Source organism: Actinia tenebrosa, unplaced genomic scaffold, assembly GCF_029948245.1.
Source record: "Actinia tenebrosa isolate PJP-AT-01 unplaced genomic scaffold, QUT_ActTen_1.0 PGA_scaffold10__47_contigs__length_13832649, whole genome shotgun sequence".
Lineage (NCBI taxonomy): Eukaryota > Metazoa > Cnidaria > Anthozoa > Actiniaria > Actiniidae > Actinia > Actinia tenebrosa.
Window position 1 is genome coordinate 4,716,098 of NW_028292570.1, and position 22,282 is coordinate 4,738,379.

The window sequence follows — 22,282 nt, forward strand, 5'->3', positions numbered from 1 at the left end:
TACCGTAAAATTACCCCTTACAGTCTAAAGAAAGCTAAAAATGAGTTTTTATCGAGATTATGTATTTGATATTGGGATATTCGGTAATGTAGGATATGCCGTTTGTACCCAAGGGGCCGAATTTTGGCGAGAAAATAGCCCCACATCCGGGATCTTTGGTATTGAATAGCAGCACTCGCTTACGTATATATGGTCATTTCACTTTTGCACTCATGTCATACAGGGTATAGTAGACCCCTATACTCAACCAAAAAAATCCAAAATACCGCCAACAACATCGTTCTTGGCAAAACAAGAGCCCATATGGAGCTGGAAAAATTACAAGCTCAGCTGAAGAGCCATATTCAGGAGCACCAGGTATTTGGGGAGGTTTTTCCTGTGGACGTTTTCCGTGCGCTTGTTGTCTTGTTGATACGCGATGAGCACTTGTGCTACCAAGTTTCTCTGAATACTGTTCCTTCAAAGCTTTGAAATACGGACTTCTCGCTCTTAAATATTCTTGCTGAAATATCAAGCTGGGGTTTTCTCTTGGTTTTGAACTATCTCGGCCCCAGTAAATCGAACTTTTTTAGGTTTTTGGAATTTTGGTTGGGAGAGACTTTAGTCGGTTCAATTTGCCTTACATATTTAATCAACTACATCGCTTTGAAGTCTTGTTTTGGTATTTCTTCTAGATTTAAATGCTTATCACAAACTTCTTCAATCCTTCGAGGGTCTTATTCTCTCATTATATAAATTATTTTCACAGGTATTAGTGAGACAAATCAAGTCCGACCCACAGGTAAGGAATATATTTTGGGGTTTTCTTCTCTCACTGTGTCTCGGCTGTTCATGAGAATTCACAATTGTTTTCCAAAATTTAACTAATAGTTTCAAGAGTCGAATATTCCCTAACGGCTGTATCTTCGATCTTTCTACAGAATCCCGATCTTCAGAAGAGACTTAAAGGTCTACAGACTCACATTACAAGTTTAAGCGAACAACAGGTTAGTTTGAGGAAGGGTTTTAGAAGTTCAAGCATATTTTTTGGATTTTCATTGAGGGGATCGAAAAATCGCATGCAAAATGAGTTGAGCCAAGTCTTTGAGGGCGGTCTTTGAATATGGTATTTTTGCATGGCATTAAAACTTCCGATCTCCCAATCAAATGCCTCTTTCCACTCCTTTAGGACTAAAATCCTTAGTCGATCTATTAAATATTGGATCGCTAGGCAGAATTACACAATAAAGGCTCCCAAAATTCAAAGATTGTGAACTGTCCCAACTTGCCTAAAGTTTCTGGGAAAAAAGCGATTTGTTTTTCACCGGGTTCAAAGGTCTAGAATTATGTCACTCCTTTGATATTTTAAATTTAAAATTCCAGCTTCTAGGAAATAAGCCTTCATTGAGTAGATTTTTCTCAAGGCAACCGGAATAAAATTTTCAAAGGTGGAGATTTTCGGAATTTGAATAAATTTAAAAGGGAAGGCTGTCAATAATCCTTATTCCTCGTATTCGAATATTAATGTTCGCAAGACAATATAGATATTTTGGGGTCTTCCTACTCAATCTATATTACTTTCCGCGTTCGTGCAACACTGTACATCAAGAAATAATAACTTAAATTTCTTGGATTGTTACTTGAAAATAAATTATTAACATTGAAATTACCTTTTTGTTTTTGTTTCATTTTTTTCCTAATACTTTTTACTTTATTATTCGATTATTTCCCTTTATTCTTAAATTCATTATCTAGCTATGACATTTCTCTTTTCCACATTTTGAATTCTTATTAATTTTATTTATCTTTAATATTCCTAAAGAATTCAATTTTTCTTTGATGTTTGTAACCAAATTCAGATTTAGAAATTTTTGGCTTTGTTTTTCAAAATCTAATATATTTTTTCAATGTTTCTTTTCATTTTATCAAAAATTATCATCTCGATGCCAATATAGAAATTGTTAGCTATATAGAATTTTTGGTTAAATTATTATAGTTGTTCAAATGGCCATTTACTTTGGCTTTATCTATTCAATTCTTGTAAAATCTTTCACTATTTTTTGTTTACAGAATCGAGTTGTAAATCACCTACGACAGGAACTTCTCAAGGTAATAATATTTGTGCAATGCCGCAATTCTTAATCTAATCCCCTTTTTTGTTGAAATAAAAAATCAGCAACTTATAGGCATATAATATCATTACAAAATTAACTTTTTCAGTTTCCTGTTAGCATAAAATCATTAATAATACAAAAAGTTTTATTATCTTCGAATTTAAATCTCTTATTTTAAGACATCTTTAATTTGTTTGGGAGAAAATATGGTTATTTTAATTAGAGTGAAAATTTTCACAAAAAAAAACTTTTTCCAGTTAAATTATAATAATTGTGTTACTTAAATGCCACTCTTAAAACCCTTGACTCTTATTTTCTAATATACTTCAAAACTAATTTATTGTATTGTGTAGGGTTAAAAACTCCTTCTTAAATAATTATGAAAAATTAGAAAATTATACAATGAGAGGTATTGATGAGCAAAATATATTAACTACTTTTCTATCGAGAATCAGCCCTCTTGATGAACCATAACAACCCATCTTGCAGAATATTATGGGCGAGAAAAGTTGATTGACTTTCGTCATCATGACAAACAACCAGATTCTTATTATGAGGACATTTTGAATTTTAAAACTCCCAATTATTTTCTTTCTTTCTTTTGTTTCCTATTTCTTTGTTTTATTGTTCTTGTTCTTTTTTATTATATCAAACTACTAAGTTGTTACTTTATCAACATAATAATATATATTTATTTTGTATAGTATAGTATATAATATAGTACAGTTTACAGTTTTCATTAGACCTGATGATGTTGTCGAGATGACAGCAAAACATTGTCTTTTACAACTAGTATTCTTATTAAAATATATTTTGTAGTTCTAGAAATTATCGATACCCATATGTATAGAACTACACATTAGTATGTCATTAATTTATAACATTTTCTAATCCTATAGTTATATCATAAAAGTGTGATGTCAATCGTAAACAAAAACAATTCTGGGTTCAAAATAAGATGTTTCAAAATCACATTCCTTTTTTCATGACAGGATTTGTTTTCAAAATTTCTCTGTTATATTTTTCAAATAGAGGTTAAATCATTGAAAACACTTTACAATTTGCTTTAAAATCTTTTGTGTGTGTGTGTGTGTGTTAGAGAAGTCAAACCTACAAATATTTTGCAACAATAATATATGAATTTAATCGACCAACTTTTAATTGACACAAAATTAGTATAGGAAATCAGACTATCTTGAGTACAATTTGGAATTTATAGGTATGAGTCGCCGAAAGGCTTGTCCAATTTTGAAAACTTGCAAAACATCACGAGTATCTATGATCCAGAATTGTACAAGAAGATTATGCGAAATTGAGCAACTTAATTGGGACTCTACAGAGTACAATTTGGGGTTAACTTGTACTCTTCTTGTCCAATCAGAATCAAGTAATTTTGTAGAGTGTATTATAAAGCCATATATAATGTTTTAAGTAGTTCTTTCTCTATCTTCTGTTATAATATTAGCCATTCCAAGGTTGAGGAACAATGTTTTTAGCTGGCTTTGCAGTGCATTGTGGGGGCATTTGAGGGGACACTTCCAAGATGGCATCCATTTTGTTTCCTAAAACAGCTCAAAAATGCACTGCGTTGCCAACTCAACCTAACTCAACTTGGAGTGGCCAATGTTCCTATATTGTTAGGCTGGTCTTTACATGGGACTCTTGTCCTGTTGACCATGCCCTCAATTGCCCTATTTCACTATGACATCACATCAAAACAATCTATTGTTTCAACGCAAAGGATCATGGTCGTTGGAGGGGGTCAAATCAACGCAAATTCACCGAAAATTGTTCTAAAACCCATATCAATCCACAAAGAGAAGCAGAATAGCCAGCAAACACTCAGAATATTTTTTAGTACATATTAACACATATTAAATCTGAAAACCAGGCCATTTTAGATGTTTCGCTAGGAGCAAATTTTGTTGAATTTTCTATTGGATTTGGCGATTGTATCCCCCACATAAACAAGCAGTGACGTCATAGTGAAACAGGGCAATTAGATATAATCATCTGATTGTAAAGTACATATTAACACATATTATATCTGAAAACCAGGTCATTTTAGATTAAACTGTTTCGCTAGGAGCAAATTTTGTTGAATTTTCTATTGGATTTGGCGATTCTATCCCCCACATAAACAAGCAGTGACATCATAGTGAAATAGGGCAATTAGATATAATCATCTGGTTGTAAAGTTGTTAAATAAATAAGAATAAACAAATTCCCAGAATTCTGTTGCTTAAAGTGCTAGTCTTACGAAAATGACACCATCCCTGGAAATTGTACCATATAAAACAAGATATGTAATATAGCTTACTGTCCAAATTCTTTTTCAATACGAGACTGGGAAGATGTTGCATTTAGCTGGTAAAGTTTGGCCATTTGAGTCTGCCATGAAGCGATTGCATTCCTGGCAACTTTTAGTGATTCGAAGGAAGTGACGTCATACGCGCAACCCTTCAAAATTCCCGGCTTTTCACAATGTGTAATTGCAACTAAATTTCGACTATTTTTGATTTAAAAACAAGTCTTAAACCAAGTCATGCCTTCTTACAGAGAATGCTGTAGAGTCAGTCAATTATTGGTTATTGCTGAACATTACTGTATAACCTATTTAAGCATATATACATAATCGGGAATTTTTTTGCGTCATTAATATTTTCGTAAGACTAGCACTTTAAAGGCCACAGAATAAGTTTTATTTTTTCTTGCTTTTATTTTTTTTAATAGACCAAATTTTTACCCAAGAATGATTTATCAAATTCACAGCATCAGGATAGCAATGGGGAGGTTGTTTCATCGTCTGTAGGCGGCAAGGCTTCTAAAGTTGTCGTTAAACAGGAACCCCCAGATACACACAGTCAGGAACCACAGAGAGTCGTAATGAGAAGTGTGTCTGTAGGGACTCAAAACCTTCCAAATATCAAGCCTAAACCAGTAGTTCTTGATTCATCACAGGTTTGTAAATGATAAAATGGAGGAAAGAATTAGATGAACTCGTGGTTCTCTATGTTTAATTGATGCTGAATGAGATTTGTCTACATTACTGCCATTTAGGTTGTCACCCAAGCCACAGTGAATGTAAAGGGACGCACAGGCGTTATAGCGGTGTGAGCACTTGCCTCTCATCAATGCAACCCGAGTTCAAGTCCCGCCGGGATCAGTGTTGTATATGAGAAGAGTTGTTTGTTGGTTCTCCCCTGTGCTCCAAGGGTTTTCTGGGTTCTCCGGTTTTCCTCCCTCCGCAAAAATCAGCTTCTAAATTCTGATTCGATCACGGAATGAGGGCCACAGGTTTGTTAGCCACTGGCTATTAAGTGCTCCCCTTGTGAAAAAAGGACGCTTTTTTTTTTAATGGCTCATGGTGAATATCATTTGGAGATATTTTTCAGAGCAAGACAGCATCAGTTTTACTCCTGAAGATATAAAGTAATTTTAAGATCCTGAGAGTTGGCCAAGCCACAGGGATCAAACACATGACTTCCCCCACAATAGTCCACTGTCTAACTGACTGAGTCAATCAGGAGGTGGCCTATTAGACCTAGGACTTCATCAGTGCTAGTGCTATTGATTTGATTATAGACCCCTTGCAGCAAGTCTCAATGCAGCACAATTTGGAGGACAAAACAATAGGCTTCCAATACTCAGGAGATTGAAATTCTTTTGTTTTTTTCCTCCAAGTTGAGCTGCTTTAATGTCATACACAATGACATTGAAAGCTCTTTCTTTCTCCACAGAGTGGATCATCATTCTGCAAAAGTCCCACAAGTCCTTTTGGTGTGAAATCACCTTCCTTTAATATATCACACAGACAGTTCACTAGTTCCAACCTACCTTCTAGTGGCAGTATGAACATAGTCACCATTCACAAGAACCATGGGGGTGTTGTGACAGTTTCGCATAGTCGACCATCAGTACAGATCACTGGCAACCTTACTCCAATTCTCCCAAAACCAGTTGTCATGGAAACTAGTAGAATAAAGAAAGAAGAGCCACCACCTATCGACAAAGAGGTAAGGTAGATTTACGCTAATGATATGCAATTTTATGCATGTTAGTAATGAATATTATTACTTTTAATTTACAATATTATTAAATTATTTGTAATGTCTTCACTACCTTACGTCTTGGATCCTTCTGCTGTCATTAATGAACTAATTTCAAGTGAAAAAAGCAATGTTTGGTTACAGAAAATATCCATAAGTACCCAACCATGGAAAAATAGTGGAAACTCACAGGGGATGGGGGGTCAGAGGAAAAACAAAATAACAAGGCTTTGATTTATGGAAGCAAATTGGAAATTTCAGAGGGGTAAGGGGGAAATTGTTTTTTCAAATTTCCTCCATGGTGGGGTATGGAAAATTCCTGGAACCAACTTTCATATTTTTATTTTTCTTATTTTTAACTGGATTAATTTTAGAAACTGGAATTCATGTCAGCACTTGGTCTCATCACTCCACAAACGATGATAGGTAAGACTTGCAGATCAAATTATAATATGATACCCCAGCCTATTTCACACGAACCATGATAGGTAAGACTTGCAGATCAAATTATAATATTGTACCCCAGCCTATTTCACACGAACCATGATAGGTAAGACTTGCAGATCAAATTATAATATTGTACCCCAGCCTATTTCACACAAACCATGATAGGTAAGACTTGCAGATCAAATTATAATATTGTACCCCAGCCTATTTCACACGAACCATGATAGGTAAGACTTGCAGATCAAATTATAATATTGTACCCCAGCCTATTTCACACGAACCATGATAGGTAAGACTTGCAGATCAAATTATAATATTGTACCCCAGCCTATTTCACACGAACCATGATAGGTAAGACTTGCAGATCAAATTATAATATTGTACCCCAGCCTATTTCACACAAACCATGATAGGTAAGACTTGCAGATCAAATTATAATATTGTACCCCAGCCTATTTCACACAGACGATGATAGGTAAGACTTGCAGATCAAACTATAATATTGTACCCCAGCCTATTTCACACGAACAATGATAGGTAAGACTTGCAGATCAAATTATAATATTGTACCCAGCCTATTTCACACAAACAATGATAGGTAAGACTTGCAGATCAAACTATAATATTGTACCCCAGCCTATTTCACACAAACAATGATAGGTAAGACTTGCAGATCAAATTATAATATTGTACCCCAGCCTATTTCACACAGACGATGATAGGTAAGACTTGCAGATCAAAATATAATATTGTACCCCAGCCTATTTCACACAAACCATGATAGGTAAGACTTGCAGATCAAATTATGATATTATACCCCAGCCTATTTCACACGAACCATGATAGGTAAGACTTGCAGATCAAATTATAATATTGTACCCCAGCCTATTTCACACAAACCATGATAGGTAAGACTTGCAGATCAAATTATAATATTGTACCCCAGCCTATTTCACACAGACGATGATAGGTAAGACTTGCAGATCAAACTATAATATTGTACCCCAGCCTATTTCACACAAACGATGATAGGTAAGACTTGCAGATCAAATTATAATATTGTACCCAGCCTATTTCACACGAACCATGATAGGTAAGACTTGCAGATCAAACTATAATATTGTACCCCAGCCTATTTCACACGAACCATGATAGGTAAGACTTGCAGATCAAACTATAATATTGTACCCCAGCCTATTTCACACAAACGATGATAGGTAAGACTTGCAGATCAAATTATAATATTGTACCCCAGCCTAATTCACACGAACCATGATAGGTAAGACTTGCAGATCAAATTATGATATTATTTAATAGATAATTACTGAGGCACGCAGCATTCGGGCTACGCCCTCAGCTGCCTGCATTATACCTACGAATGCTGCGTGCCGAAGTGATTATCTAGTATAATTATCGTTCTTATCAAAATCCAATTGTTTTCTTTCTAGCTTGTTTATCATAGAAACAAAGCCAATAATAAATGAACTAAATATGTCTGATTTTCCTCTATGCATTTGTTGGGATAATGCAGACTGAAAACAATGGATTTTGATAAGATCAGTAATTATACCCGGCCTATTTCAAAAATATATACACTGTAGTAGTCAAAACAAAGAGAAAATACAAATGTAATTATTTTTGAAAGAGAGTACTAAAAGGGATGATGCTTCAGCCTACCATAGCAGAGGAAAAGTGGTAAAAAATGATAGTTCTTTCTAATGGTCATTAGACCTCCTCAGCTCAGGCATATTGTTTTCCCGTTTCAGACCATGTATCTTCCCTAGAGTATCTTTTATTTGTTTGACGCTTGCACTTAATTGCACATGAGAAGACACATGAATATTGATACAACTCAAACAAAGAATCTTATTCTGAAGGGAATGATACATGGTCTGAAATGGGAAAACATTAGGCCCAAGCAGAGGAGGTCTGTTAGCTATCAGTTCACCCTGATACAGCCTATAGGCTGATTTGTGTCAGAGCTCATGTATGGGCTGATTTTAGATTGATTGTTTTCCAACCCTTTACCCTTTGAATAAATTGCATATACAGAAATTCAAGCTAAAAGACAAGAACGTAAACGGCGTAGTCACTGTATTTCTCCATACAGTTCTCTTCTCTTAGAACCTGAGGTAAGAGATCTTTCTATCAAAAGTCGTGTGTGACAGACAGACAAACCAATCAGAAAGGCATGTATCACATAGATGGACAGACAGACAAACCCCTGGGAGGAACATAGACAAATAGCAGACAGACAGATAAACAGACAGGCAGGCAGGCAGGAAGACCAATGAGAGACGTCAGTATGTAGATAGGTAGATGGACAGACAGACAAACCCCTGGGAGGAACATAGACAGATAGCAGACAGACAGATAAACATGCAGGCAGGCAGGCAGACCAATGAGAGACATCAGTATGTAGATAGGTAGATGGACAGACAGACAAACCAATGAGAGGAACATAGACAGATAACAGACAGACAAACATACAGCGGACAGGCAGGCAGACAGACCAATGAGACATCAGTATGTAGATAGGTAGATGGACAGACAGACAAACCCCTGATAGGAACGTATAGACAGATAGCAGACAGACCCACAAACATACAGACAGACAAGCAGGCAGACAGACAGACAGACCAATGAAAGACGTCAGTATAGATAGGTAGATGGACAGACAGACAAACCAATAAAAGAACCAACATATCTGAGAAAATACTTATATGACAACCTTTGAAATAAAGAGATTGTTGTAATTGGCTTTGGCTTAGGCTTTGGTCCCAGTTAGTGTGTTCCCAGTACACTTTTATAATTGAATACCGAGAAGAGACAAAATTCAGGATTTAAAAAAACATTATATTATACTACGGATCTCACTGAACTGTGGCGACACATCAAAAATTTGTCTCACTACCACGCCCAAAGTTGTCTACTGACATGCCTACTTTTGTCACTGTCTCGGATCTAGCACATTACTTGTAAGGTATTGAAAAGATGGAACGCACTGCTGTAACAAAAGTAGGCATGTCAGAGACGAATTAGGGTGTGGTAGCTAGACAAATTTTTGACGTGTCGCCATAGTTCGGTGAGATCCGTAGTAACTCGTTCCACTTTGTTAAATTTAGTTTCGCTCACAACCACTGAAATATTGACTCATAATCACTGCTTGCTCGACCTATCAAAGTCTGCAAAACTCTACATCCTCTACTTTCCCATACCCATAACACTTTGTGGTTTTAGAGGGTAACCAGAAGGAGAAACCGCACTTATTTTGCTGAAGGCTGATCAGACAATGTTGAAAATACCTTGTTTGATATATATTTGAATTATGAAGAAGTTAAAAAAAGAAAACAGAAAAGGATAGAAGCTTGAAGAAGTTTAGTTGAGAGTAAATTTTAAACATTTTCTCGCAAGTCAATACATTTTCTTTAACACCAAACCTCTTGATGTTCTGTATGCACAAAATTAACTCGAAATAAACTGATAATCAGTATTGTACGGATAAAAGCAGGTATAGTGTATATTCAATTGAAGAATGTTTTGATTTCGGAAAGTTGTTTGATTGGTTGCCCATCATGAAGCAAAGCATTATGGCTATGGGAAAGTAGACAATAATCAAGTCTAAAGTGTTACAAAAGCCATCATACCATGACCTACTTAGTATGCGTAATCTCTCATGCATGCTGATTGAACCAATAGGAAATATGGTCACTCAATCAAAACCAACTCTTTGGTCCTATATACTCACTAGAATATTCTAAGTCACAACTCTTAGGTCTCTCTATATATTGCCTTCATTGATTTTTTACTGATGGGATGAAGCAGGGATAAAACTTAATAGATGCTTGACATGTATAACTGAAATCACAAATCACAGTAAGTATTTATAGCTTTGAAATTTCCCATAGATTAATTGTATGCTTGGTTAAAAAGCAAAGGAAATACTTTAGAGGTTTTTAAAAGGATGGATAGTTAAGTATTTTGGATGCAAAGCTTTCTTGAAGTTTATTTATTTGTTATTCAATATTGCATGAAATAAACTGTAACTTAACTTTAATCAAACTAAATTTTATTAACTAAAATTTGAAATTTTATGCTTTGTCAACTATTCTTGAAGTTACATTATATTAGATACAATCCAGCCATTAGAAAGATAAGAAATTATATATGCACTTCAGTGCTAAACCTTTTAATAATTTGATTCAATATTGTTTTGATCTCATTAAAGAGCAAAACCATGTGCTGTCAGCTCAACAACCTACATTTTTTATCTAATCTCAAGCTTACTTAAAGTCTTATATCAATGCTATGATTTTATCTTTATATATTTTGAACTTTAAGGATTTACAATTCAATTATTTTTGAAGTTTCATATACATATACAATCCAACCATTACAAAGATAAATATCTGTACAATGCTAATATTTAAAAAAAAGTGATTAAATATATTGATTTGATCTCATTTGATCTACTTTTATCTCACCTCAAGCTTACTTAAAGTCTTATAATGATGCTATGATGTTGTTGCATTGAGGAACCATTAATTCTATGCTTTAATGAATGCACTCAATATAACCTAGATTTATTATCTACAGTCTTTATCCTCAAGCTTAATTAAAGCCTTATTTTGATGCTCATTAGGATTTTATCACATAACCTCCAAAACTTATCATTAAACCTTTATAAATTTAGTTGAATACCATTGAACTGGGAAAATTATTTTTATCTTGGAGTTATATTTACTAATTAATGTCATTCAGTTAGGGCCTCCTATTGAAAGTGAGACAATTATTTTAAATGTTTGGCTTGAGTGAATTGGGACTCTGCTGTCAAATAAATGGTAAAATATAGCTTTTTAGTCACTCAATATTAACTTTGCATAAATAAGCAGAGCAAATTAGACTGGCTCTCTGGCTCTCTGGCTCTCTGTCTGTCTGTCTGTCTTGTCTGTCTGTTTGTCCAAAAGAGTGAAAAGTCAATCCAACTATTTTATCATTTTTTAAATTTATTATTATTACTTTAAAGGTACAATTCAGAGTAAATTATTTGGGGTAATAGAGTATCTGCAATAAAATGCAAATAAAAATACATCAATATTGAAATTGGAAGCAATTAACACACTTAAAAGCACAGTGTTTTTATTTTATATTATAAGTAGTTTATAGTGCTAGGCTAGTATTAATTCAGAGTATTTATGTTATTCAAAAACTTTAATTTCTTAGATTCCTCCTCCCCCCCCCCCCCCCCTCACCCCAGCTTGCAAAGCTGATTTAATGATACACATTTTTTAATCTCATTTTTCTGTTTTATTGTTTATAGCCAAAGAAACTTAATAATCGTTTGATAATGCTGCCTGTCAAGCGAGGAAGGGGGAAAAGTATGTATTAACCATTGCTTTTCTTTATGGGCCTTTTTCACACGGCAGCCATATTGGTTTTGAACAATAGATTCCACCATGCATAGCCTATTATTCATGTACTTGAGAATAAATTTATGAGGTTTGAACAAAGGATTTTATTCTCATGAGAATAAACATGGCCATTGTGTGATAATGGCCCATACATTGGTCACCCTGTGGCTGTTCTCTCTACATACACATCAGTCACCATGTTTGTGGTGAACACTTCCCATATACATTGGTCACCCTGTGGTGTGCACATCCCATATACATAGGTCACCCTGTGGTGTGCACATGCCATATACATTGGTCACTCTATGGTGTGAACTTTCCCCTATACATTGGTCACCCTGTGTTGTGAACTTTCCCATATACATTGGTCACCCTGTGGTGTGAACTTTCCCCTATACATTGGTCACCCTGTGGTGTGAATTTTCCTATATACATTGGTCACCCTGTGGTGTGAACTTTCCCATATACATTGGTCACCCTGTGGTGTGAACTTTCCCATATACATTGGTCACCCTGTGGTGTGAACTTCTCCATATACATTGGTCACCCTGTGTTGTGCACATCCCATATACATTGGTCAACCTGTGGTGTGAACTTTCCCATATACATTGGTCACCCTGTGGTATGCACTTCACTATTTATATTGGTATTTTCCCATATTATTGGTCACCCTGTGTTGTGCACTTCACTCTTTACATTGGTCAGCCTGTGGTGTGTACACTGTCCAAATCCAAATTTTTATGCACCGTTTATCACTACTGGTCACCCTGTAGTGTGTGCTCAGCCCATTCTATAATTTATTGTACATTTTTTTATTTCTTACCAGTTGGGCGCCCACCCAAGTATTCCAGCAGTGCACCATGTTCCCCAAAGACCACATCTCCTGTACCCAATGGGTTAGGGGAACCAGGAAACAAGAGGTTCAAGTACAGACGTTTTATCACTGAGGATTCTCCCCCAGATGAGGTTAGTTGTGTGACTTTTGATTGGCATCTGCTGCAGCTCTAACCTGCTGAGTTGACCTTCAGAACAAACTCAAGGTCAACCAATCAGAATTCACCTTTTCGGCGCTAGCCGTTCACATGGTATAAATTGTATTGGATTGTGTTAAAGAAATTTATCTAAATTTTCTCAGGACATGGCTAATTATCACTCTACATTACTAACCAAGGGTTGTTTGTTTTTCTTAGGATGACGATCATGAGAATGCATGTACAGTTTGTAAGTCTAATGGTGAGCTACTTATGTGTGATACCTGTAATCTAGTGTACCATTTGAAGTGCCTGGACCCACCCCTCACGGGGATACCCTCAGGAATGTGGATTTGTCCAAAATGCAAGGTGAGAAGTATAGACAAAGCAGTCATGAAACTTAGGGCTAATACAGATTGAAAATTATCTAGTGCATACCAAAAATTCGTGAAAAACGTTGTACGAAATTACACACATTTGCACAAACTAGTACATGTTTGAAAACTTTGCACTTATTTGTACAATTTTGCTTGCTACTTTTTTCACGGATATATGGGTTGTTTCAGGTTTTGATCTGTAAGTTAGCTGTGCCCTGACTTAGATCAGCCCTGAAATTGTTTCAGGGTTTGATCTGTGAGTTAACCATGCCCTGACTTAGATCAGCCCAGAGGTTGTTTCAGGGTTTAATCTGTGTGTTAGCCATGCCCTGACTTAGATCAGCCCAGAGGTTGTTTCAGGGTTTAATCTGTGAGTTAACCATGCCCTGACTTAGATCAGCCCAGAGGTTGTTTCAGGGTTTAATCTGTGTGTTAGCCATGCCCTGACTTAGATCAGCCCAGAGGTTGTTTCAGGGTTTAATCTGTGAGTTAACCATGCCCTGACTTAGATCAGCCCAGAGGTTGTTTCAGGGTTTAATCTGTGTGTTAGCCATGCCCTGACTTTGATCAGCCCAGAGGTTGTTTCAGGGTTTAATCTGTGAGTTAGCAACAATGCCCCGACTTAGATGAGCTCAGAGACTGTCAATTTCAAGTTGTCTTTATATTTATAACATCTATCCCTTTCATGGCTGGTCAGTCGTTGACTTGGTTGATTTGTCAGTCATTCTATTAGTCAAAGAATCTCCTTAAATATCAAACTTCTCTTCTGCTGTTTAGGAAGCTGCATCCAGTTGTGACACCATGGCATGGCCTGGTATGTTAAAAGTAATACAATCATACATGGCTCACAAAACAGGTTAGTCTGGAAAAACTAGTTTAAAAAAATGTCATCCAGCATTCCATTGACATATTTCTTGATATCATATCAAACATCGAGTGTCGTATTTCCCTGTGTCTGTTGTCTGCAAGGCAGACCCACGAGTTAGCATCGTCCCCGTATCCTTCCTCGATTTTCCAAAGTTTTTCCTTCTTTACTTCTTTTTTTTTTTCTTTTTCTTCAAAAATGTTCATGTTGAATTCGTTTTAAAGCGACGGCCTTTTTGTTTGCCGCTTTTCCGCACAATCCAAATTAGAATTGATCATACCATATATATATGGAGTGAGCTTTCTCTACTCCAACTTCGACACTAACATATAGAGTAAATCTTGATATGCAACTGATCAATAACAAAATTATATTATATATTCTATATTAATTATATACTAACTAATTGAATTACAAGAAGTACAAGATTAGTAATGAAATAAAAAAATATGTTTATATTTCTATTGCAGCTAAAGAAGATGAAAAGAATTATCTCATTAAAAGAAGTCAGGAGTTGCAAGCTGAGAAAAATGAGTTAGAAGCAAAAGCAAAACGACTTAGTCAATCCATCATGGTAAGATGGTAAAATATTGAACGTAACCGTAGTAACCTGTAACCATAGTAACTTGGCTACAGTCTTTACATTTTTTATTCTCTTCTCTTCTCTTCTATTCTATTCCCTTCTCTTTTCTCTTCTCTTCTCTTCTCTTCTCTTCTCTTCTCTTCTCTTCTCTTCTCTTCTCTTCTCTTCTCTTCCCTTGCCTTGCCTACCCTTGCCTTCCCTTGCCTTCCCTTCCCTTCCCTTGCCTCCCCTTGCCTTCCCTTGCCTTCCCTTGCCTTCCCTTGGCTTCTCTTCTCTTTTTTCTTCCTTTATTTTCTTTTCTTTTCCTTTCTTTTTTATTAAGAATAATACCACAACTATTCTTGAATTCTTTTCTAGGAACAAATGCAAACCAAGAGTGAACTGTCCACATCCAACAAAATGGCCAAAAACTCTGTAGACAAACTGATCCAATTTATTGAGCTCGTCCAGAGTTTATGACAGAATTGACACAGAACAATCATAATCACTTTATCTATCATTTACAAGCAGCTTTACTATTTATTAGCGTTGTTACCATGGTGATAGCATGCGTAGCGACGCTATGTCAATTATCTTCACCGGCCGGTACGCAGACTACCCAGCTGGATGGAGCAGAATCCCATAATGCATTGGAATCGGTCATGATTTTTTTGTTCCTTTGTGAACATTCTCACCGGTGGCTTGTCTTACGTGTAAGAATATGTTATGATTTATTGAAAAACGTTGTTGCCTCCGAATTGGCTGCTAGAACAAAAGGCCAAAAAATAGCCATTCACTGAAACTCCTGGGTTTTTTGAGACTTCGTGATTTATGTAATGCGCAAGTCAGATATTTCGGACAGCGGTTTTCTTGATTAATCAGTGATTCAGCGGTCTTGTTTCATGTGTAAGTCAGAGGGACGCTGGTCTTTCCGATTCTTGCGCATGTCAGGTCTGATGGACTAATGAAATTTAATTTTCAAGAGCAAAGTACGATGGGAGTTAATGATTATGAAATACCGAGTCGTTCATTGGTTTGTGTGTTGTGTACCACAGGCAGCCCAAGCTTGTATGAGTGAATCGTTATTACTATAAAACATTGCTTACCTTTCGTTGCCTTAATAATAAAAATAGAGGTAACTTTCGACTGAATTATCAAAAATGGTTATCTCAGTCACGTGACAGAGAACAAGGAATATTATTAGGTTTTCTTAAAAGACGTGGTTTGAGATTGCGAATCTATTGCAGTGTGGTCCAGCTCGCGTGAAAAAAAATTAGTTAACAATCTCTTATATGGTGTTGTTTGTACCCAAGCTAGACCACAATGCACCTTGTTTATGAAACCCAATTCACCTTTTCGGCGCTAGCTTGGATTGTGTTACGGTCACCAAAAAGTTCGGACATCGTTCTCAGATTTCCATACAAACTTAAAGAGAAAATTTAGGTAGATTTCTTTAGTTAGCTATCTTAACAGCAGTAAGAAAAGCTTCAATCAAGCTAGAAAAATGATTATTTACTTGTATTTAGAGAACTAAACATTAACCAAGTAAATAGTTTATTTAGAGTCAGTACATTTGTACGGAAATTCGAGAACAATGTCCGAACGTTTTGGTGACTGTAACACAATCTAAAACAATTCATACCCCGTGAGGGCTAGCGCCGAAAAGGAGAATTTGTCCAAAAGTACACAGTTTACGAAAGTTTGAGTAAACCACAAAATCAGATCTAACAGTCTTGTCTCCTTTTCCTTGTAATCTTTCGCGAACACAGGAAGACCATAACTAAAAGCGTCGAGGTCACTCGTACATAGCTTGGGCTACTTGGAGGTGTACAAATGAATAAATTGTTTGTTATACGGATATCAGATCCATATTGCTATTGCGATGCATATATCTATCTATACATATATAAATAGTTTTGCTCAAGCACAATGTTGTCTGAAGCAATTATATAAATGAAGCAGTGATCTTGTTCGAACTTATGATCCTTTATTACGTTATAAATCGAGGTTCAAAATACAGCATTGTTTCATTAAAGAATACGCTAAAATAGTAGTTTGCTATATAAAGTAGCCTTCTTAACAATGTCGAGCCCAGAGTCTTCCGGTTTTTTTGGTCAGCGGACTGTCGCTGGAAAGCAGTTCTATAATATTTTTTACTCTTTCTTCTTGACAGGATTTTTTTGTGCAAAGTTCTAATTGTTTTGGGTAGAAATTTTTTTTTTTTTAATGGATATAATACTCCACTTTCTAGTTCTTCGTGTGCAGGTTTAGCCTCGATTTTGTACCTAAAATTTATGTGTTCCAGTGAAGGTCCGTGGAATCTCAAAGTGTATGCATTGTTGAAGTTGTGCATTCTTTTCTTTACCGTGTTATTCGTGAATATTTAAACACTGATACGAGAATCCTGAGTAACTGAGTCTGTAATCAAATAACACGGTGGTGATTCGTATAGGAAATCGAGACGATATCAAAGACAATTCGGAATTTATAGGTACGAGTGATGTTTTGAAAGTGCCAATTACGTCATCATTAAGTCTAATGAATATTCATAAGGTTAGAATAGCTGTTAACAAATGGCCTTGAATTTACGTCATGCATTTTGATATTTCATATCAACGAAAACCAAATACTTTCCACACAAAAATACTGCAGCCGTACAACATTGTTTACATTTAAGCGATTTTGACATTTTTCCCCTTTATATACGACACTTAAAAAGGGTTTGCATTGAATTTCAATGCAAACGCGAGCACGCGTCTTGACCATAATCGGTTCAAAGACCAACCCCTTCCTATTTCTATTGTTTGATGTAGTGTTTGATTTTTTTCGATGGGGAACCAGTCCAGGGTTTTGAATTCAGCCCCTCTCTCCCCTGTTAGTATCAATGCTGAATTCAAAACCCGGGTATGCTAGCCCAAACGTGACAAAACTTCAAGTTGCAGTTTTTTATGATCAAGCAGTACTTTTTATACATCAAGTTGATTTTCATTACACCAAGACCCTTGCGTTCTATGTCTAGTCATTTCTTTCGCTTGTCTAGTCATTTGTTTTTGATATCAAGCGCAATGTTTAAGTTGACAAGCAGCCATCGCAATCAAAAGTCATTTAGGTCTTTGCGATTTGCATACAAAAGGAACGCTAGAAGCACTCAGGAGAAGATTGATTTCGATCAGCCTGTGACCGATGAACGCGCTAGGTCTGGAAGCTAGTTGCAGGGCGGGAGGAGGGAGGGCGTTGAAACGGGCATGGGCACTACTCTGCCTGTCAACAATTGCAGACCGTTTGTGGAGGAAGTTCGGCTGACAAGAAGCTCTTTCAAAGGTAAATTTAGGCTTGTTTATCTTTGTTTTTAGCCAATAAAACAATTTTATTGGTGTTAGAGAACACCCAAAACATGATAAGAGTTTTCATTACGAAGAATTCGCTGGTTTTCGTACTCAAAGAACCATTTTTCATGGTGTTTACGCTAGATTTTATATAGCAAATGCGGGCGCAGGGCATTTTTGGCTCTATTACAATGTTTTCCAAAACCTAGTTTATATATTTTTTTGAAATGTTTATATAGTGTTCTACTTATGTGAAAAAAATCAGACTGAGCAAATTTGAGCAAGATTGGTTTTTTGACATCTCAAATGTAGATTAGCAACTGCGCCCGCATTTGCTATATAAAAACTAGCGGAAAAAAAACTAGCGAATTCTTCGTAATGAAAACTCTTATCATGTTTTGGGTGTTCTCTAACACCAATAAAATTGTTTTATTGGCTAAAAACAAAGATAAACAAGCCTAAATTTACCTTTGAAAGATCTTCTTGTCAGCCGAACTTCCTCCACAAACGGTCCGCCATTGTTGACAGGCAGAGTAGTGCTCATGCCCGTTTCAACGCCCTCCCTCCTCCCGCCTGCGATTAGCTTCCAGACCTAGCGCGTTCATCGATCTCAAGCTGATCGAAATCAATCTTCTCCTGAGTGCTTCTAGCGTTCCCTTTTGTATGCAAATCGCAAAGACCTAAATGACTTTTGATTGCGATGGCTGCTTGTCAACTTAAACATTGCGCTTGATATCAAAAACAAATGACTAGACATAGAACACAAGGGTCTTGGTGTAATGAAAATCAACTTGATGTATAAAAAGTACTGCTTGATCATAAAAAACTGCAACTTGAAGTTTTGTCACGTTTGGGCTAGCATACCCGGGACAGGTTTTCCATCGAAATTCAAACCCTACATAAAACAATAGTAAAAAGGCGTGGTTGGTTTTTAAGTAATATTTCAAACACACAGGCGCAGCCGAGTTTTTTTAACTGACTTTGAGGTGTTTGGAAATCGGAGGAAGAACTCTCTCAAGTGTTTCAAGTTACTTCTCAAACTCATGAATATTTCTTTCACATTTCCAAACCACCGTCACAGTAGTGATTTGCTTTGCTATCATTAAATATTCATGAGTTTTAGAATTGCCGTTAAGTTGTTTAAATAAATGTTGAAGTATACGTGTTAAATTCCCCGTATATACGTGAATTGACGCTAGTGAATGCGCGTTAAATCCTCGGTCTTGCCATTTTAATTCCATGCCTTATTCTAGGGGTCGGGGGCAGGGGTTTCAAGAGTCGAACTACCAATCTCTTACCCAGAGCCTGCGTTTCTTCTGGCGTGCGTTGAAGAACGAGGGCTCTGGCTTTGACTTCGACTTAATTTTTACTTTGCTTATTTTGACCGTTTATATTTCACTTTCCGAAAATTGCGCATGCAGCAAAATATGGATTATGCCAGAGCCCTCGTTCTTCGCCGCAGGCCAGAAGAAACGCAGGCTCTGGGTACGAGATTGTGCAACTACCTGACTGAAATCTGCCATCGATCCTGGGAATTATACGATAGTGGCGTCGAATAATCGTCGTCACAGGCACAGTAGTCGACGTCTGGCGGGTTAACATTGCAGCCATAAGTATTGGACGCCTTAATGTAAAACGGTTTTGTCATCGTCCGCGAAGAACCAATGGTTTTACCCCATGTGCCTGTGTCTTTGTTCCACTTTGCACAATTCTGACCCAGTACTGACGTATCCTCGGGAAGTCGATCGAACGACTCACAGGCCGCCACGAAATTTGACATTGCAAAATTATCATCTGTGAAGTAACGTACTACTTGGTGACCAATTGTGTCGTTTCTCGTACGGATGCTGACGACCCTTCCGACGGATTTCTTGTAACAATAGTAATGAATCTGGTGGAATCCCATCTTTTGAAGGATGTCCAAGAATGCTTTTGAAGTGGGGAAGATATTCCTGTCGTTTGTATTAAACTCAGAAATGACTCTATAATCCTTAATCCTCAAATTTTGAGGCGGAGTTGTAGTTTGAAAGATGGTTCTCTTGATTATCGTCCAGCCACCTTAAAATGTTCAGCAAATTGCAAATTGCCCATTTCAGAATACATGACATTCTCTTAAATATTGTTCTTTTATAACGAACATGTTAAAATATTTACACACAAAAAAATCAACCTCCAAGAGTGGCATCACTTGGTCTGAAATGTGCACGGCGAAAGAGGAAACTAAATAAAGGTCTATTAACCCTACCACTATAGGGTAACCCGGGTTAGGATTGGCCTATTGCTAGCGTAAGCCTAGTGGTAGGGTTTCCTTTTCTACTCGTAAAAAACCTCTTACTGTAATACGAACCTTTATTCGATCAAAGGACATCTTTATTATAAATGTATATTTTAAGCAAATCTTTTTGAAGGGGACACCCTCTAACAAGCAGATAGAGAAGGGTCCCAAGATCCCAACATATAGAGAAGGTCTTAACATGTAGAGAAGGGTCCCAAGGTCCCAACATATAGAGAAGGTCCCAAAATGTAGAGAAGGGTCCCAAGGTCCCAACATATAGAGAAGGTCTTAACATGTAGAGAAGGGTCCCAAGGTCCCAACATATAGAGAAGGTCCCAAAATGTAGAGAAGGGTCCCAAGGTCCCAACATATAGAGAAGGTCCCAACATGTAGAGAAGGGTCCCAAGGTCCTAACATGTAGAGAAGAATCCCAAGGTCCCAACGTAGAGAGAAGGGTCCCAAATTCTCAACATATAGACAAGTTTCCAAGGTCCCAACATATAGAGAAGGCCCAAGGTCCCAACATGAAGAGAAGGTCTCAAGGTCCCAACATGTAGAGAAGGGTCCCAAGGTCCCAACATGTAGAGAAGGGTCCCAACATATTGAGAAGGATCCTAAGTTCCCAACATGTAGGGAAGGGTCCCAACATATTGAGAAGGATCCTAAGTTCCCAACATGTAGGGAAGGGTCCCAAGAGTGTCCGCTTTAATAGAGGTACCATGTACTGTAATACGTTTGCATACCTCCATCTGTTGTCATGTCACAATAAGCTTGTATTGGTATTCCTGTCCGGTCTGGATCGATCGAATATACACCATCACCAACAGAATTTCCACTTCTTAGTATTACCAGACAAGACTTCGGAAGGGAAACTTGTGTCTCTGCAGTCGTTGTTTGTGTTGTCTGTGACTGTGTTGACGTCGTTGCCTCTGTAGTTAGTGACTGTGTTGTTGTCGGTAATTCTGTTGTTGGTGGCGGTGACTGTGTTGTCATTGTTTGTGTTGTCGTTGTCAATTCTGATGAAAAACAAATTGTCAACTACAAAACATACATCACAATTTCAAAAAGAAAAGAGAAAGTTTTGCAAGCAAGCAAACAAGCAAGCATGCAAGCAAGCATGCAAGCAAGCAAGCAAGCAAGCAAGCAAGCAAGCAAGCAAGCAAGCAAGCAAGCAAGCAAGCAAGCAAGCAAGCAAGCAAACAAGCAAACAAGCAAAAAAGCCGCAAGCAAGAAAGGAGACAAGGAATTCGAAGCAAGAAATCAAGAAAGCAAGAAAGGAACCAAGAAATATTAAAAGCAAGGAAAGAGCAAGAGTAGTATAGGGAATGGGGGTTCCAGCGCAATCTCAACACGGGGTAAGACCCGCGTCAAAAATCCACCTACGGACGACCCCCACTCCAAGTGTGGTTGAGGGCAACAGCGCACTTAAATATGTTAGTCTATATATGGAGTGCGAAGAATGTAAGAGAACTTTTAAGAAAGAAGCGGATTTGAAAAAGCATTTGAAAATGAAGACGAAGTGTATGAGCAGTTATGATTGTGGATGTGGTAAGAAGTTTGAGACTAAGGTTAAATTGTTTTGGCATTGTCAGGACTGTGAGTACGACTACGACGACCTAAAAAGTGCTTGGTATTAGGTATAAAATATTTCCTATTATATAGATGGAATCCCAAAGCAACTTCAGCACGGTGTCAATACCCGGTAACGGTGAGATTGACGTTAGACAGTTTTGGCGTCAGTCAGAAAGGAAGGTTAAAAGGACTCTCCGAAAAGGTATAGAAGAATTAGGAGCCCTGAAAGCGAGCATAATGGTAGAAGTAAGTTTGTCAAAAGACGAGGTAATGACGACAGCAATGTTGCGATCAAAGTCGTTAGTGATATTAGAATCCACGAATCTGGATAGGT

The 22,282-nt window shown here is 37.0% G+C and overlaps 2 protein-coding genes across 3 annotated transcripts; one reads left to right on the forward strand and one right to left on the reverse strand.

Moving 5' to 3' along the window:
- The first annotated feature begins 202 nt into the window (after positions 1-202).
- Positions 203-16,825, forward strand: LOC116306590 (PHD finger protein 21A). Of its 2 annotated transcripts, none has more exons than XM_089026585.1 (14): positions 203-357; positions 749-781; positions 921-986; positions 2,050-2,088; positions 4,827-5,054; positions 5,834-6,109; positions 6,517-6,568; positions 8,642-8,721; positions 11,910-11,967; positions 12,827-12,966; positions 13,191-13,340; positions 14,126-14,204; positions 14,684-14,787; positions 15,154-16,825. In XM_089026585.1, the coding sequence occupies exons 1-14, from the start codon at positions 304-306 to the stop codon at positions 15,253-15,255; spliced, it is 1,461 nt and encodes a 486-aa protein (XP_088882711.1). In that variant the 5' UTR covers positions 203-303; the 3' UTR covers positions 15,256-16,825. The 2 variants fall into 2 exon arrangements, with proteins under 2 accessions (XP_088882711.1, XP_088882712.1); XM_089026586.1 differs by having other exon boundaries at positions 4,866-5,054.
- Positions 16,813-21,443, reverse strand: LOC116306572 (fibrinogen-like protein A). Its single transcript, XM_031716646.2, has 3 exons — positions 21,120-21,443; positions 19,607-20,159; positions 16,813-17,193 (listed from the first exon to the last, which is right to left on the reverse strand). The coding sequence occupies exons 1-3, from the start codon at positions 21,367-21,369 to the stop codon at positions 17,145-17,147; spliced, it is 852 nt and encodes a 283-aa protein (XP_031572506.1). The 5' UTR covers positions 21,370-21,443; the 3' UTR covers positions 16,813-17,144.
- Positions 21,444-22,282: the final 839 nt, after the last annotated feature.